Source organism: Triturus cristatus, chromosome 7 (assembly GCF_964204655.1).
Source record: "Triturus cristatus chromosome 7, aTriCri1.1, whole genome shotgun sequence".
Classification (NCBI taxonomy): Eukaryota; Metazoa; Chordata; class Amphibia; order Caudata; family Salamandridae; genus Triturus; species Triturus cristatus.
In genome coordinates, this window is record NC_140590.1 from 273,574,959 (window position 1) to 273,593,940 (window position 18,982).

At 42.7% G+C, this 18,982-nt stretch overlaps 1 protein-coding gene across 5 annotated transcripts in view; it reads right to left on the minus strand.

Moving 5' to 3' along the window:
• Positions 1-15,665: 15,665 nt before the first annotated feature.
• LOC146809395 (oxysterols receptor LXR-beta-like) overlaps positions 15,666-18,982 on the minus strand; it is a 198,166-nt gene continuing 194,849 nt past the window's right edge. For 3 of the 5 annotated variants that reach the window (XM_085616219.1, XM_085616216.1, XM_085616217.1), the window contains one exon: positions 17,582-18,744. In XM_085616219.1, the coding sequence (XP_085472345.1) occupies positions 18,598-18,744 (147 nt within the window). In that variant the 3' untranslated portion in view covers positions 17,582-18,597. Of the gene's footprint in view, positions 18,745-18,982 lie in introns of all 5 variants that reach the window. The other 2 variants (XM_085616220.1, XM_085616218.1) reach the window with 1 other exon arrangement.

Here is an 18,982-nt window from a genome sequence, read left to right on the forward strand (position 1 = left end):
GTTCTCGTTTGGAGGATATCATGACTGCGGCGGATTGGTATTCAGATTCTACTTTCAAGACGTTTTATCATAAACCAATAGTAGATGTAGCAACTATGGTGGTGGAACAACTTTAAACTAGCATAATCTGAAGCCTCCGTGGACTGACCTAGAAAAAAAAAAAATTCTAGCTAGGGCGTCAAGACTTTTCAATTCTATTAAGGACACTGAGGAGAGGATTATCCCACCCTAGAAACAATATTATATAATATGAGGTTTTGATTGGTGCATATTGACAAATGTGATTTGATTAGGTTATGTATTAGGATGTTGGGGTTTCTTCCCGCCCGTATTCTTGTTGGAAATACATTCAGTGAATGGTATATTACGGCATGTATTCTCTTTTCAGGAGAGCAGAATAAACGGCTTAAGGAGTCGAGAGGAAATCATAGCTGGATCAAGAGAAGAAGTTCCTATGGTTAAGTTCAAGTCGATGATGGAATCGGCGAGGTTCAAGGTTCTACAGTCAAATTTAAGGAGTGTGTTTGAAGGTTTTGCAAAGAAAGAAGAAGAAGTATGGTATCAGAGACATATATACTAATGAGTGTTATGTGATTGGTGCATACTATGGAGGGGGTTGTCCTTCCAAAGTTATGCTGTTTATGTCAGTAAAATAAAGAGAAGCATAATCCTCGCCTTCGTGTCCTTAATAGAATTGAAAATTCTTGACGCGCTAGCTAGAAAATGTTTTATTCTTCTAGCACAATTTTCAGCAGTATACCAGCACAAAGGAAAATACAGTGTGTATTTTTGAGAGTTGTGTTTTTTTGTATTCAAACGCCATGATTAATATTACATTTGGAGTATCCAGCAAATCATGGTTATATACTTTACTGCTTCAAGGAATTTATGTGTATCATCTGGTTCTATTCAAAAGTGATACACAAAATTCCCACGAAGTTGAATGTGTGTGTATCATTTTATTCATTCACCAGTGATCCACACACTTGTTATTCACGGTTGAATACGTTTTAAACACTGTGGTATGTACAGTTTAACATGAAGCATTCAATGTGGAAAGTAACTTGTGTGTTATATTGTAACTGTCATTACAGTTACGCTATTCAAATATATTGACTACACAGAATTGTTATTAGGCATATATAACAAATTTGTCATGTTCACTCTTGGTTGTGGTTTACCAATGCAGTCTGTTAACCCACCTCCTCTATTTTTTAGTGTGTGCTGGCAGCCCACATGTATGTTGGAGAAACTGGTTTGATGCATTTTAAAAGTATCTGCGTACGATTGGTGCTTCAAGGTTCCATCCAGAGAGAAAGAAATGCCTTCTTTTACACTCTTTAGGGTTTGAGGGCTGTGAAATATTGAAACATTTTCCGGAATTTTAAGGTACACAAGATGAACCGAACCAGTAGATGAATATACAGAAACCATTAAAAAATTGGAAAGGCAGTTTGATGTTCAACCAAGCGTTGTTATGTTACAGCACAAATTCCTGATGAGAAAACAGTTGAGCGGAGTCTCAATGCAATTTTGAGAATTTCTTCTGATCCACTGGTGCATGATCAGTACATTTGCCATTGCTCTAACAAAGCTATTCAACAGAAACTTTTATCACCGAGATTCAACAGAAACTCTCATCACTGAGCAATCCATCCCTCGAATTCACTTTGTGGATTGCAAAAAGTATTGAGACTTCACAAATATCAGTAAAAGAACATGAGGGAAAACAAAATGTTGTGGGTATTGTGCGAGTGAAAAGCAGAAACACCACAAAAGACCATGCGATGAGTAAAGACATCACACGGACAGCTAAGGGTTGTTTAAACATACAAATATCTGTTTTAGATGTGGGAATTTACCACATTTTAGGTGAGAAACAATATCCAGTCAAAAATGCGATAAGATAGGATACTTTGCAAAAGTGTGTCAAAGTTAATGAAACCAAGTTGAAAAGGAGCCATTGTAGTGGCTAATTTAGTTGAAGATGATTATTGTTCTCATTTAGAGAAGATACAGGATGATCTCCAAGATATGGCGTTTGTTGCTGGAAACAAATTCTGCACAGGGGATCCTGCAGACTGCATAGACCCATATGCCAATGTCCTAGTAGGTAATAAGTCGGTCTGACTGTTGGTTGACTATGGAGCCAGAATTACGATAGTATACAAGGAAGTGTTCAATGAACTGTGACCTGGGAGAATTTTGGAACGACCAGATCATGCACCATTCTCACATACAGGGTGCTATATTGAATTAATAATATCACAAAAGAGAGAAATAAGGGAGAAATTGAGCCTTCTCTGACTCCCCTAGCTAACGTTTAATACTCACTAAACAGAGAAACGCTCCACAAACTTAAATCCTCACAGTTAAATGTGATAGTGAAAAGCAAAATACTGTCCCTATTATCACATAAACCTAGAGTATAGTTAAGAAGGAAAAAACATTATTCTTAAAATACTGCCCTCACACACTTTGCAGTGTCATGCTTCATCATTGGGCCGCGTCAAACGCCCCCGTGCAGACCAACACAGTGGGCGGAGCGCAATGTTTTTTGTAAGATGAAGAATAAAGTGGTGAGGAGACAGAACCGAAAAGGGGTTTGACAACATAGAACAAATAGTGTCTAAAGAAAACAGAACAAGGACAATATTCCTAAAGGAGGGACCACAAAAGTGCAGACATATAAATTAAAACTGTCTAGGAGGGGACTTATTTAATTTTTATTCCTGTCACCCCCTGACAGGGTTAAAAGTAACTGGTCGGGATTTTATTAGGGGAGGTAAAAGCCCCTAAATCCCTGCTGCTATTACCAACATGTTTCTGCCCAAATCAAACGCTCATAAGAGTCGTGCAGGCATTCATCAGGGTGTTGGTCCCTTGGTTATTTCTCTGGGTCTACCCCCAACTCGGGGATTCGTTACCTTCTACTGAGAAGCGGCCAGTCGCCTTTACTACTTCAGTACTCTGAATGGTTTCCGAGAGTGAACAATTATCTGAAAGAGAGTAGAACATATTTTATCGTTCCACTCATCTACACCCCCTTGCATTTTAAAAATAAGAATTACCCTCACATCTCTAATGCCACAGATCGTCTTGTCTCCCAAAAGTGTTCACCACACAACACCCCCCCGTGAGAACTGTTATTCATCACACAGGTCAAAGACCCCTCGAATTCATTGTACACGTAACGTGATGGAAAACGATGTGAAGCCCCACACCACAACACCACGAGTGTACACGTATTTGTACACATTGAGTACAAAACATCATGCTGTTAATTATTCGTACATGCTGGTTCTGCTGGTTATGAACCAAAATAAAGAGGGACTTACAAGGGTTTATTGGAAAATCTCCAAACCCGGGACCGGTGAGAGGCCGTGGTCCTATAGTCACACTCTATATGCAGGGGAAAGAAGTAAAAATGCATAGTATCATCAATTCCCTCGCTTTAAGTAAAAAACGCTTCTTTTTACTGCTCAGACCACTCGTCTCACTTACTACTCCAAGAACGCACGGCACTAATCGTCCCCACAGCGGTCCTCCGTCGCCGAAGACAGAGACGAATTCTCTTCCATTTAGAGCCATGATTATTCATTCCGGTGGGAGGGCTCTGAGTACACGTGATACTGCATAGTTCCGGCCATCTAACAGAACGCGAATGGAAAGAGAAGACGGACCAAATACGGACGGGAAACTATTGAGTGAAAAAATCACCCGCCGACATATTGGAGGTCCTGTATCACTCGTGAAAGGTCGGAGCTCCTACATGGGTATCTATATTCCCAATTGTGGGAGTAACCTCTCGATGATATCTTTCTTTAATAATGTTATTCAGGCAAGCTAAACCCATAATAAGCAACCTCACAAATGCAAAAATGAGTGGCCATAGTTCGTGTATTACACACGCGTTAAGTGTCGAATGTGACCAGAAGACACTCTCACATCCAAGCACACTGGTGGTTGAATAAAGAGGACAATAAACAAAACCAAACTGCAGGTGCAAATCCCTTTCAAGATGATATTATTACCTCAGGTGGTGAGCCATACTCTCAATACAAACTGACTCCACTAAGATAAATCATTTCTTACCCAACCCATATAAATGGAACCATGGGATGGAGTCATTCAAACCCACTATACTGCTTTTGAGTCTGTCTACCCAACGTTGTTCCCTACAGAACAGGAAGTTAGCAATGTCTACTGTATTAGGTGGTATAAAGGGTTTGTCCAGCACAGTCCACCTCAAGTCATGTTCACTATGTTTTTGTTGGTGAAAATGTGCAGTAAGTTTTGTGTTTGTTTTCCCGCATCGTATAGTACTCAGATGTTCAAGGATGCGTGTTTTTACTCTACGCGTAGTCATTCCCACATACAAAAGATTACACGGACAACGGATTAAGTAAATCACGTTCTCAGTGTTGCATGTGGTATGTTTTCTCTGCTCCCACGGTTTGGACGTCCCAATGTCAGCCTTTTTTCCATTTAGAGACAGAGGGCATGCCCTACAGGAGCCACAAGCATAGTGTCCCATCACGGGGGGCAGAAAGTGTTCCGGTTGGGGACCACTATTGCCAGGCATGATAGCTCTCGGACGTGTATTGACAATAGTATCTTTTATACTTGCACTCTTTTTGAAAGAGAATAGTGGTTGAGGTTGTTCTAGTCCATTAGAGTTCAAAATCCTCCAGTTCTTTTGGATTATCTTTTTTATATGGTTGGATGCTGTACTGAATGTAGTGACGCAAATGCTGCTCTCCACTCTTTCTTTTTCTTGTGTTTGTAGGAGCGTTTCCCTATTGCAATTTCTCGCTCTTTTTTGTGCCTTGGATATGACTTTTACAGGGTAGTCTCTATGTTTAAGTTTCTCACTCAAAACATTGGCCTCTTTTTTGTAATCCCCGATGTCGGAACAGTTCCTGCGAAGACGCAAGAACTGTCCGTAAGGCAAATTCTCTTTCAATGAACGGGGATGAAAACTCTGAAAGGAAAGCAGGTTATTCCTATCGGTAGGTTTGTGAAAAACACTACTCGCCAACCCTCCGTTTTCTGCCTTAATCCAGAGGTCCAAGAATGGTAACGCTTTATTAGTGATAGTACTGGTGAAGAACAAAAATGGGTTTTGATGGTTAAGCCAACCCAGGAAAGAATTTGCCTGGTCACTGTTGCCTCTCCAAATAATAAGTACATCATCGATGTACCTACGCCATACCCTAATATGTTCTAAAAAGGGGTTGGCTGCTGTGAACACTGTCTCATTCTCAAAATTCGAGACATAGAGGCATGCCAGGCTGGGGGCACAGGAACTACCCATGGAAGTTCCATGGGTTTGTAGGTAGAAGCAGTCTTCAAACTTAAAAAAGTTTCTGGTTAGGGCCAGTTCTAAAAGGCTCAAAATAAATGCCCGTGGGGTATTATAACCCCATTCCTCAGCAAAGAGTATGTTCTCAATCACTCTTAGTGTTTCTTGCTGAGGAATGTTCGTATATAACGACTCAATATCCAGTCCCATCATAAGGTCTTTTTCAGGGTCAAACTCCAAGTCTTTTATCAGGTTCAAAACCTCTCTCGTGTCCTTCAAATAGGCAGGCATCTTCTGAACAAGTGGACGAAGAAACACATCGCAAAATTTTGACAAAGGTTCTAGTATCGAGTTAGTACCTGATACTATCGGCCGTCCAGGCGGGGGCCGTGTGGGTTTGTGCACCTTAGGTAAGATGTAGAAGTAGGGCACAATGGGGTGTGCATTGCAGAGGAAAGCCGCCTCTTTTTGGCTAATCCAATCATTTCCAACTGCTTCTTCTACATATGTATTAATCAGAACGCGTAGTTCTTCTGTAGGGTCTGCAGGCAAGATCGTGTAATTTCTTCTATCACCCAGCAGACGGAGACATTCCGAGTTATACACATTTTTATCCAGAACTACAATTGCTCCCCCCTTATCGGCCGGTTTTATTGTCAATGTAGGGTCATCTCTCAATTCATTCAGGGCTTCTCTTTCAATTCTCGAGAGGTTATGGAATGATTTTATCTTTTCGGAATTTTCCAGCAATTCCACCTCCCTAAGTACCGCTTGTTCGAACGCAACCACCTCTGGGGGTAGTTGTCCTACACTGGGTACAAAAGTCGAGTGATTTCTCAGCCCTGTGTCGTCCCCTTTGTCCTGGACCTCCTTGTCTTCAAAGAAAATTTTCAAACGTACACTCCGAAAGAAACCAGCCAGTTTTGAGTGAGAAACTTAAACATAGAGACTACCCTGTAAAAGTCATATCCAAGGCACAAAAAAGAGCGAGAAATTGCAATAGGGAAACGCTCCTACAAACACAAGAAAAAGAAAGAGTGGAGAGCAGCATTTGCGTCACTACATTCAGTACAGCATCCAACCATATAAAAAAGATAATCCAAAAGAACTGGAGGATTTTGAACTCTAATGGACTAGAACAACCTCAACCACTATTCTCTTTCAAAAAGAGTGCAAGTATAAAAGATACTATTGTCAATACACGTCCGAGAGCTATCATGCCTGGCAATAGTGGTCCCCAACCGGAACACTTTCTGCCCCCCGTGATGGGACACTATGCTTGTGGCTCCTGTAGGGCATGCCCTCTGTCTCTAAATGGAAAAAAGGCTGACATTGGGACGTCCAAACCGTGGGAGCAGAGAAAACATACCACATGCAACACTGAGAACGTGATTTACTTAATCCGTTGTCCGTGTAATCTTTTGTATGTGGGAATGACTACGCGTAGAGTAAAAACACGCATCCTTGAACATCTGAGTACTATACGATGCGGGAAAACAAACACAAAACTTACTGCACATTTTCACCAACAAAAACATAGTGAACATGACTTGAGGTGGACTGTGCTGGACAAACCCTTTATACCACCTAATACAGTAGACATTGCTAACTTCCTGTTCTGTAGGGAACAACGTTGGGTAGACAGACTCAAAAGCAGTATAGTGGGTTTGAATGACTCCATCCCATGGTTCCATTTATATGGGTTGGGTAAGAAATGATTTATCTTAGTGGAGTCAGTTTGTATTGAGAGTATGGCTCACCACCTGAGGTAATAATATCATCTTGAAAGGGATTTGCACCTGCAGTTTGGTTTTGTTTATTGTCCTCTTTATTCAACCACCAGTGTGCTTGGATGTGAGAGTGTCTTCTGGTCACATTCGACACTTAACGCGTGTGTAATACACGAACTATGGCCACTCATTTTTGCATTTGTGAGGTTGCTTATTATGGGTTTAGCTTGCCTGAATAACATTATTAAAGAAAGATATCATCGAGAGGTTACTCCCACAATTGGGAATATAGATACCCATGTAGGAGCTCCGACCTTTCACGAGTGATACAGGACCTCCAATATGTCGGCGGGTGATTTTTTCACTCAATAGTTTCCCGTCCGTATTTGGTCCGTCTTCTCTTTCCATTCGCGTTCTGTTAGATGGCCGGAACTATGCAGTATCACGTGTACTCAGAGCCCTCCCACCGGAATGAATAATCATGGCTTTAAATGGAAGAGAATTCGTCTCTGTCTTCGGCGACGGAGGACCGCTGTGGGGACGATTAGTGCCGTGCGTTCTTGGAGTAGTAAGTGAGACGAGTGGTCTGAGCAGTAAAAAGAAGCGTTTTTTACTTAAAGCGAGGGAATTGATGATACTATGCATTTTTACTTCTTTCCCCTGCATATAGAGTGTGACTATAGGACCACGGCCTCTCACCGGTCCCGGGTTTGGAGATTTTCCAATAAACCCTTGTAAGTCCCTCTTTATTTTGGTTCATAACCAGCAGAACCAGCATGTACGAATAATTAACAGCATGATGTTTTGTACTCAATGTGTACAAATACGTGTACACTCGTGGTGTTGTGGTGTGGGGCTTCACATCGTTTTCCATCACGTTACGTGTACAATGAATTCGAGGGGTCTTTGACCTGTGTGATGAATAACAGTTCTCACGGGGGGGTGTTGTGTGGTGAACACTTTTGGGAGACAAGACGATCTGTGGCATTAGAGATGTGAGGGTAATTCTTATTTTTAAAATGCAAGGGGGTGTAGATGAGTGGAACGATAAAATATGTTCTACTCTCTTTCAGATAATTGTTCACTCTCGGAAACCATTCAGAGTACTGAAGTAGTAAAGGCGACTGGCCGCTTCTCAGTAGAAGGTAACGAATCCCCGAGTTGGGGGTAGACCCAGAGAAATAACCAAGGGACCAACACCCTGATGAATGCCTGCACGACTCTTATGAGCGTTTGATTTGGGCAGAAACATGTTGGTAATAGCAGCAGGGATTTAGGGGCTTTTACCTCCCCTAATAAAATCCCGACCAGTTACTTTTAACCCTGTCAGGGGGTGACAGGAATAAAAATTAAATAAGTCCCCTCCTAGACAGTTTTAATTTATATGTCTGCACTTTTGTGGTCCCTCCTTTAGGAATATTGTCCTTGTTCTGTTTTCTTTAGACACTATTTGTTCTATGTTGTCAAACCCCTTTTCGGTTCTGTCTCCTCACCACTTTATTCTTCATCTTACAAAAAACATTGCGCTCCGCCCACTGTGTTGGTCTGCACGGGGGCGTTTGACGCGGCCCAATGATGAAGCATGACACTGCAAAGTGTGTGAGGGCAGTATTTTAAGAATAATGTTTTTTCCTTCTTAACTATACTCTAGGTTTATGTGATAATAGGGACAGTATTTTGCTTTTCACTATCACATTTAACTGTGAGGATTTAAGTTTGTGGAGCGTTTCTCTGCTATATTGAATTAGCTGATTATTTTGAGGTGGTTTCGGTCTTCAAGGGAAAAAGATTTTTAGGAGGGTTTATGTGTCAAGAAATGGATTGTGTATCCAGGGTTGGTTCCATCAAGGCATTTTTAAGATTGCCCTGAGACCTGGCACAAAAGACCAAGTGTTGGTAGTCGCTGAAATGATTACTATCAAGTTCCCGGCATTATTTTTTGACAAGCTGGGTACAATAAAAGGATTCCAGCATAAAATAGTAGTCAAGGAGTCTATTAACCCCATTAAGCACAAGATGCGGAGTGTCCCGTTTTTAATAGGGGGGGGGGGGGGGTATCTGGAAAGAGAACTGGGAACATGTGTCAGTGGTATAATTGAACCCATAGAGTCATCTTTGTGGTTATCTCCCCTCGTTGTGGTTCGGAAGAAAAAAGTGGTGCTTTAAGAGTGTGTTGATTTGTGAAGCTTCCACAATGCCATTTGGGTTGATTCCCTCCCCCTTTCTAGGATTTACAATCTGTTGGCTATGGTTGCAAGTTAGTTTTCTGAACTTGACTTAGTGTCTACATATCACTAGGAGGTGTTGGAACCAGAGTCAAGGCATTACACAACCTTCGTATCACCCATTGGAACTTTTCGGTATAGCCATATGACATTCGGGTTGGTCTTCACTGCATCAGTTTTTCAGAGAATCATGTATAAACTTTTTGAGAATATAAAAGGGGTTGACGTCCTTCAGGATGACATGTTCATTTTTGTACCCTCAAGGGAGGAGCATGATGTTATTTTAAATCAAGTTTTGTCAATTCCCCAAGAAAGAGGTATTTTGTTAAAGATAGGGAAATGTGAAATCTGCAAAACCAGGGTTGAGTACCTCGGACATGTGGTTTCAGGCGATGGTATTGAGCCAAGACCAGGGCTGGTGAATGCCATCATCAATGCTAAACTACTAATTGATAAGTCTGGCTTGAAGTAATTCATGGGCATGCGCAAGCTTAATTCTCGTTTCATCCCGAATTACGTGTACCACAATAAACCCCTGCCCACTCTTTTGAAGAACAATGTAGCTGTCAAATGGGACCCTGTATGCCATGTTTCATGTAGGTGGGTTAAAAATCAGTTAGCCAGCCCAAGTGTTTAAAAACCATTTTACCAGAGTCGACAATGTTGTAGATCGGTTGATGCATCCAATGTAGGGTTTGGGGCAATGCTTACACAATTTGAGAGTAAAATTGAAAGCACTATCTGTTATGCTTCGTGAGTTTTGAGAAGAAAGTCAAAGATGCATTATTCTACAATAGAAAATAAACTTTTGGCATGTTGGTGGGTAATACAAAAGTTCAAAGCAAATGTCTGGGGAACTAAATTTACTATTGTGATTGCAAGAGAGCTGTTATTGAGATTTTTTAAAGAATTCATTTCGAGGAAGGGTTTTCCCGGGTTCCTTATATCAGACAATGGGGTTCAGTTTCTTACAGAAGGTGCTGTTAAGCATCACAAGTCTTTACTTTACCACCCCCAAACAGGCAAGAAGAGCTCATGAACATGGTGTTGACTCAGTGTGTGCAATAAGCTATAGCTAATAGATGTGCGGCTTTGAATGTGGTTTGCTCAGTGTTATGGTCCTATAGAACAAGTCCCCAATCAACCACAGAAGTGTCCTGTTCGAGTTGTTGAGGGGTAGGAAGCAACCACAAACGTTTGTCCGAGTTTCGTGAGCAGATGGATGACATTTGGAGTGAAACTGGATGAGTATGATGTCATAGTCAAGAAAAATGTGGCAGAGGCCAAAGTTAGACAAAAGGAAATATTTGATGAGCATAACCCTTTTAAGAACAAAATTGAAGTTGGAGATACGGTACACGTCAGAAAAGGGGAGTATTTCAAAACAAATTAGCGATCCTGTTGTGGTAGATAAAATAGGCGGGAATGCAATCAGAGTCAATGGTTCCGAATGGTGGAAATTAAAAAAGGTGGTGAAATATAATGGTAGGACTGTACAGGTCCCTGCACTGTCTGACCAAGTCCATGCACTGACCTCGGCTCCTGAATCCAATGCCAAACTCACTGTCTGCAAGAGCACCCGCGCCAGGCAGATTCTGCACAGATTCAGAAACTAACCAGTGGTTTATGATTGGAAGTTGTAGCTAAAGTTGACTGGTGTTCCGTTATTTTTTGCAGAAAATTCTGAAATGTTCATTATATTATGTAGAAGGGTATTATTTTTTGTGCATAGTGATTTAGTTTTAGTTATGTTTTGCTTTTGTTTCATTGTTGTTTTGGGATAGGGAAAAGTAATGTGATAGGTTAGGCGCATATATGTCAGAACGCAGTTGTAGAAATATAGCAAGGTAAAGAATCGGAATGTTGGGGTGTTAGAATGTACGTAGGCAGGATGTTGTGTTGAATTCGATGACAGTTGAATTCGATGACAGTTGGAAGTAAGCAGTTGCACTGTCACAACATGTTTATGGTGGATCCTGTGCTGAATAAATCTTACCACCATGAATTAAGCTCCGATCTTGTGGCGTCATTTCTTTTCGTCATATGTAGTCTATCACAAAGATCCTAACTTTTAGAATAACTGGGTGCTAGTAGACCCAAATCAATAGACTGGCCACAATTTTATCTGATATGGGGTCAATCCCACGTAGGTTGGGGGGCTATTGTACATAATACATTAGACAAAGCCACAGACCACATAGAGGTTCGGTAGGAGCAGGCAACCTTCAGCAGAAAATGACGAATGGTCCGTTTCTGGAGTCTTTTGCTGTACAGCTGGCACATTTTATAATGTCCCTTGAGGAAGAAAGATGGCAATGTCACTGTAGCTGGCCGAGGATGTCTCCTGATGAAGGTGAGCAGGAAAGTCTGCAACTCAGCGTTGTGGTGCCAGGGATGCTAGAGCTAAAAGTCCTCGAGGACCTGTCAACACAGTGGAGTGCAGGCATACGGTCAGCAGAAGTAGAAGGGCAGAAGCTTTGGCAGAGTCCTAGTAGTCCTGAAGGTGGACCCTGGAGGCATCGGATTTCCTTAGCAGGAGGCGCTCTGACAAGGTTTGAACAGACTCCTTAGTTTGCAGGGCAGTCCCAGCCATGTTGTGAAGTAAGCAAACCAGGAAATGCTTTTCCTCGGACCAACTGCGCACAAACTGCCTACAGAGTGACTTCCGAAGTCTGCATAGGGAGTGGTGAAGTGTAACACCCTAGAAGAAGGCGAACAAGTGGCAAGAATGACTCTTATTATGCTGCAGGCAAGATGGTGTTTCTGTAGCAGAAATGTCCAATTTTTGGAGTTAGCAGTTGATCAAGTATGAGAAAAGCAGATCGCTGTCAGAACTCCCTTTAATTCCGGATAGCAAAGCACAGAGCTATGGTGCTTTCTCAGTGGGGAAGAGATCAGAGCATCTCACCTCATTTTCAGCTTAGCAGCCCAGATAATGATGTCAATAGGCTATCTTCCAACACTTACGATGATGATGGAGAATAATTCAAGCAAATCAATCTACGAAAGATGCAATGCTGGGGAAGGAAAGGTCAATTTCTTTTTAGAATAGTTTTACAACATGGGTCGTCTCCTTGGATGAATACACTTAAATACTTCAGTATTGCATGGAAGGTTCCCAGGACACAGATCTTACGGTAAAAAAAAAAAGAAAAATATCACAAGCAAATATTTTCAACTGATCCATTTACTTTTTAACAATCGTTTTGAATAATGGTAGTGGGCCACCATACAGCTACTTCCAAAGGCTCCAAAACGAGATTTCTTGGTGAAGTGAAAGATAAACCAACCATAGATATTACAAAAGAGGCATCTGGCAGTGTTAAACAGGCCCTTTTTATTTCACATGACTTTTCCAAATATGGCAGTGCAGCATCGGCCCCTTGCATGTCAGTACAGGCTGAACACAGGGTACCAGTCAGCATTTCCTCAGGAAGTGTCCCCCCCTCCAAAAGGCTTCCATGCCTAACGCTTAGCACAGTGAGGTTTGATTGGAGTGCCTGGGGCTGCAGACCTAATGTCAGTCTTGAGGAAGGATCCAGGAGACAGGCTGAAGTGAAATCTAGCACTGAAGGTTAACAGTGCCTGAAGTGGAGAAGGAGTGAAAGAACAGAAAGGATCTGTTTCGCAGACTGATCTCAAAGGGCGTTTGAAACTGGCTAGCAAAGGTTGGACCCAAGTAAACATTGTCATCACATTCATTCACATATTCCGAGCATCCTGAGGGAGAGAGGACGTAGTGCATGACTACGGAGGCATGAACAGTAGCCCTCCAATTAAGGCAAAGCAAATGCTTAACGATTCTCACATTAGGGAGCTGTGGCTTGGGCTGGATTCTGGGAAAAGATATATAGCAAAACTCTATGCCAAAGACAGAAGTTAAAAACAAGGTGTCACATTGCACATCAGCACAGTTTGGGGCAAACGATGTACCCCACAACGAATTTGAGGAAAATAAACGTTTAGTTCACCTGCAGTGCAAAAATGTATTTAAAAACCACACTGCAGGCAATCTAAAAAACAAGGGACGATTTGTAGTCCAAACTTGTCAAATCACACGAACTGTGAACCACCACAAGCTGATCATTTAGAAGAGGCTGAGAAATTACTACCTGCAGTTCACCTTTTTGTTGCCCATCAGCCGTGGAGCTGGCAAAAAAGGTAGCCTCACTCCCCAATTTGCATCCGTATACTGTGAACAACAAAAAGGAACATCTGTCCCGTCCTACTATTTAACGCAGGGATGTTAAACTACAGTCCTGAGGGCTGCAATCATGCCAGGTATTTGCAATATTAGCATTAAATACATTTATATACAAGGAATTAAGACTAAACTTATTTACATGATACATGGTAACCCTGAAAATCTGGTATAACTGTGGCCTCTGGGGACTGCATTTCAATACCCCCATCTAGTGCATGGTTGCAAAACATATTTCACTACAACAGTACTCAGTCGTGACATATTAGGACAAGGGCTCCAATCACAAAATGCCTCCTACAGCATTCCAACTACAAAACGTCTACTGTGGCGGTACTGCCTGAAACTACAGAAAAAAATGAACACACTGATTTTTGGCTCTGTCCATGACATCTCTTCATTCTTACACTCCAAAGGTCGTGGTAAATGTCAGCAAGTTTGAGAAACAGTAGACTATTAACCCCTTCAGCGCTCATGACGGAGCCACTCCGTCATGAGCCACGGGTGCCGTGTGCTCATGACGGAGTGGTTCCGTCATGCTGCGGCCGTTGGCCGCCGCTTCTCCCACGTTGCGCTGATTCCCCGCCTGTGCGGGCGATTAGCGCAGTGGGCGGAGTCATGACGGAACCACTCCGTCATGAGCACAGCTCAACCGTGGCTCATGACGGAGTGGCTCCGTCATGAGCACAGCGCCACCGCGCTGCCCCCAAACCCCCCCCAGCACTGCGGCGGAATTCCCGCCGCAGCGAAGGGGTTAAAGCCAAACAGTCACCCTAGTGGAGATCATGCTTTGGTTATTTTCGAGATATATATATATATATATATTTTTTTTTTTAAATTTTACTTTGAGGTCTCTGGGTGAAGCAAAACCTTTCATACACCAAATGGGCACTAAAGACCTGCAACAATTCAAGACCAGCTGCAGTGCATTGATACTACAGTTAATTCTAAATCACTAATATGTACAAATATATACAGTGTTAGCATTTAGACTTTAAACGATTTTCTAGCAATAATCTGCTCTTTCACAGCGGGGGTTTTGATGCTCTAACTATGAAGTGGAAAAGGGTCGAATTAAAATAATATAAATTAAAAGTGCTTCTTTTCCACATTGAAAAACAAGGAAATGCTGAACCTACAACCAAATGTCAAAGCACATCATTATACCCCTAAAGTTTCACTCCCGAATCCATAAACTAAACGCAATGCTTTTCATGCTGCTCTACAAAAAGGGAGGAGAGGGTTAGATGAAAGCAGTAAGGTTTGAATTCTTCACACTCCCTGTCACTTGGCAACCCAGTTCCTGGAACTTCCCAGTCCAGAATGTCAAGTGATGGCTGGTGTATCTTCTTCATGTTTTTTTGGGGGGCTGGGGGGGTGTTTTATATAGCACAAACTTGACCCGAAGGTATCAGAGCGCTTTACATGAGCACCAGTTGCGTTACAGAAGGTCACATTCATTTTTATGTTAGGCACGGGGAGATTAAGTGATCTGCCAAGAATCACAGGATGTTGAACGTCCTTGCCCATACTCGAACCCAGTTCCCCAGCTTCGAGGTCGACCGCTCTAGCCCTTAGGCCACATCCTCTCCTCAAACATATCATACATAAGAGCAGGGTGCTAAAGCCTAACACAAGTAGATCATATAGTCAAGGTTTCAAATGTGCTTTCTGGGACTTGCAGTCCTGTTTTATCAGAATATAAACTCAGGACTAGAAGCCCTCAAACACAAAACAATAAAGAATTGGCTCACGTGGACCTGGAAAACTCAAGAGCTCTGCTACATTAGGTAGCAAGTCCTGGACGTCTTGAACAAGGATCCAAGAGCAACTACAGCGCCCCTTCTGCTCATAAAAAGATTTTCGTCAACAATCCATCCCCACAACCCTCATTTAATGCCTTCTGTGCGCAAGAATCATTTACTGCGCTGCTTCTCTACCCCAACTTCACATTTTGGGGTTTATTTCCCCTGAAGATGAGATTAGCGGGAGCCAAAATATAGGGGAAGGGGCAGGATAACAAACTGGCCCCTTCCTAGCCTGCCAACTCCAGTGCTTACACTCTAATGAGCAAACCAAGGTCGGGAAAACGGGAGAACAAATGTCGAGGAAATGTGTACAAGCCAGGTTCTCCTTCAAGCCTGTGCAAGAGCGGCCATTCACAGGCCAGCTCAGGTCGTAAGGCAGGGAGAGCAATAGGGTCAAATGGTTCAACAGTTTAATGCAAATGAAAATTTGTGTTTGAAAAAACAAGTAATATTCTGGCTACTAAATTGCGCCAACCAATTATTGTAGCAGCAGAATATTCAAATTTCATCTCGCCAAGAGATAAACGATGCTAGTGCCGCTTTGTGTCAAAGTGCCTCAGGGGAGGCACTGGTACATGGTACAGGATGGAGACTATAAAACTAGCCACCCTTCTTGACACCGTTCAGAAGGACAAGGAAAAGAGGGGAGCAGAACACATACCATGAGCGCATTCACCCAAACATGACTGAAGAGGGTCAGTATTTAAGACACTCCAAAGGACCTGATCCCCAAGCAGCGCAATGTCTATACAGTCCCTATAAAAGATTTCAGCACTACTTTCCATGGTCTCTCTCTTGATATCACCATTCTTCGTGTTCATACTATCAGGATGCTGATGGAAACATGTGACTCCAAAGTGATATTTGTGTTTTTAAAGGGACAGGAGAGTTGGCATCATTTAACTGGAGCCAGAGTTAAGCCATGGGCTCATCTGTTTTATTTTGGGTTTTTGTAAAGTGCTGCACATCACCGACCGTCAGTCTGAGGTTTGTGACAGTACTTCATGGCTGTCAGCTTTTGAGACTCATTGCTGCGGGTTCTCAAACCAGAGTGCAACTTCACCTCATTCAGTCCAGCCGGAGTACCACCAAGCAAATAAATTACTCAAACAGAGGCTGGAAGGAATAAAGTACAATAAAGCCCAAAAGATAAAGACCTGTTTTCTTTTCTCCACGGCGCCTTTAAAGCATCCTTTCAATCTGCAAGCACAATGTCGTAGGAAGGTGGCAGTCTGCCAGGGACAGACTGGCAGAGTTTAACATTCAGACACACCAGAGGCAAAGAACGGAGAATGAGTCTGAAAGACATCTTGTCCTGATGTAAGAACGAATGTAAGGCTAAGAGCAGAAGAACGCATTCCCAAGCCCTCCTGGCAGCAGTAGCCACATGTTCTCTCTCTGGATCCAACTTTCCACAGATTCAACATTCAAGGAAACTACAGAACTTTCCTTATAAATGAGCTCTTCATCATCATTTACGCAATGTCCTCACGCCAGACACACTCGTCCCTGACCACTTTCACACAGATCTAAGACCACCTGGAAGCCAATGGGAATAAACTCCTGGGACCTCCATGGCCCAAGTGACCTGTAGTAACTCGTCCTTAATATGCAGGGAATGTCTGCCCACACATCAGAGACTCGTTCTAAGAATGGATTGCTGCAATGTCTGACCCTTATCTTGAGGATGTAAACTCTAGAAGCCTTCCTAAGTAGACCCAGGCTTCTAGGATCCACGTTATGGAGGATACATGGAAGACAAGGCCATGGTCCCCTTACCTGTAGTGAATGCTATTTGGCGCTCATCACTCACCCCATTGGTAGGCCGTGTTTACCTGGGTTATTGAGCTCTTTTACATCATCTTTCACTCATCTACTGGCAGGAAAGTTCTGTCTAGGAATTAGTAGCATCACTTACATTTCAAAGTAGGCTCCGTCATACTCAGAACAAAAAGAAACCGCGATTAGCCACCTAAACGCCAGCTAGGCCTCTATAGCATCAGAGAGGGACTTTGCAGTGGACACCATGTCTACTCCAGGGTTAGAATTAGAGTTTCCCTCTACTGAACAATCAAAGCCAAAATGAGGTCCAACATATATGGCTTTGAAATATAGCTCTGCCTTTTAAGTGGTTGACATAGCCTGGTGCTTTACACTAGTAACAGTGCCTCTCAATACTGCTTATTGCCACTAACAGTGGTACTTGTGTCTCCATGCCGCATGTCAGGGTACTAGTGTCTCTACAGCCTACTTATCCGAGGTAATGTTTATGTGCCCTGCTTTATACTAGTACACGGAATAATGATGTATTGTTTTGCTATCAGGAGAAAGGTCCCCTTTTATTTGCCCCCTTGTACGTCTCCACCTTGTCATAAGTGTTTCACAGCACAGAAACGATGGGGTACTTATAAGACCATATCTTCCTATATGAACCTTTCCATGCACACAAACACAAGATATGCAGCTCATCTTACATCCTACAATCCTGTCCCATCATTTCCAGACATTCAGAAAATCTCTCATGATGTATAGTCAAATACCTAAAATCTCCCTCCCTGCTGCTCATCTCATGTTAGGTATTTCTACACCACTGACCACCCTAGACCTTCAGTCTAACTCAAGTTCTCTAACCCCCATATCACTAACTTTGCCAGACATGGCGATAACATGAAATGCTTTAGTGCAACATAACTAACTATTCCATATCTGCAGACCACTTCAAGTGCTCTAATCTCACACCATTAACTCTTCAGAGCTGAAGACCACATAAAGTGCTTTCTCCCCACATCACTAATGGCTCCAGAGTGTCACTCACAGCAGCATATGAAAGAGCAATGGAAAGATGTCCTGTGGCAGTAAAAGGGTAGGCCCTTGAACGGAAGAACTCAAATCTGGAAGATCAGAAATTGACTGTCCTATAGTCACTCCATCTGTTCGCCGAGAGAAGGAAGATGATGTTTGGCCATGACTGGATACTGCTTAGGACTAAAAGTCTCTTTAATAGACAGTTCTTTCCATTAAATTAGGTTTAATACTTGTCGTGCTGCAGTGGGACATCAGGCCAAGATGGCAATTCCTGAAGTGCCTATTGTCAATGTCACTACCAAGTGCTTGCTGGTTAGCAAGTGCTATCAAAGCTTGGCCCATCCCATTAAGGAGGGTGGTAAAGCTCTCTACGCGCCCTTTGTGGGAGAGAGCTGCGGTCTGGCCTGTATCCAGGTCTCACCTGCGACTGCTTGTCAAGCAATTGACCCTAAACAGTTCATGTGCAGAAGGCATGTGGAGAGCAGGCTATGCTGTGCGTGTTGCATTGTCTTCCCAGCAGCCATTACTCGTGCACATCCCAGATCTCAGAGAGCAAGGGGGGAAGCTTCTTGTCCTGGAGGCGCAATGCGAACACCTGCTCAGAGTGCACGCTGCTGAGAGTTCGTAGGCTGACTAGCTTCATAAGCATGCGCGGGAACATCAGGTGATCCTGAGGAGAGGAGAGATGAGAAAAGGACAAATACATTATGTAGTAAGGAGCAACGCTGGTAATACAGTTTAACTGTTTTATTAGTCAACTCATAAACAACACCCTCAGCTTGTCAGTCGTACAGGCATATATCAATAGTGAAGGCAACCACGTCAACATTCTAAGGTAGCCTTCATACCAACATTCTAGGACTGTACCATTAGCGACATTGGGGAAGGGGTGCATGGCACATACCAAG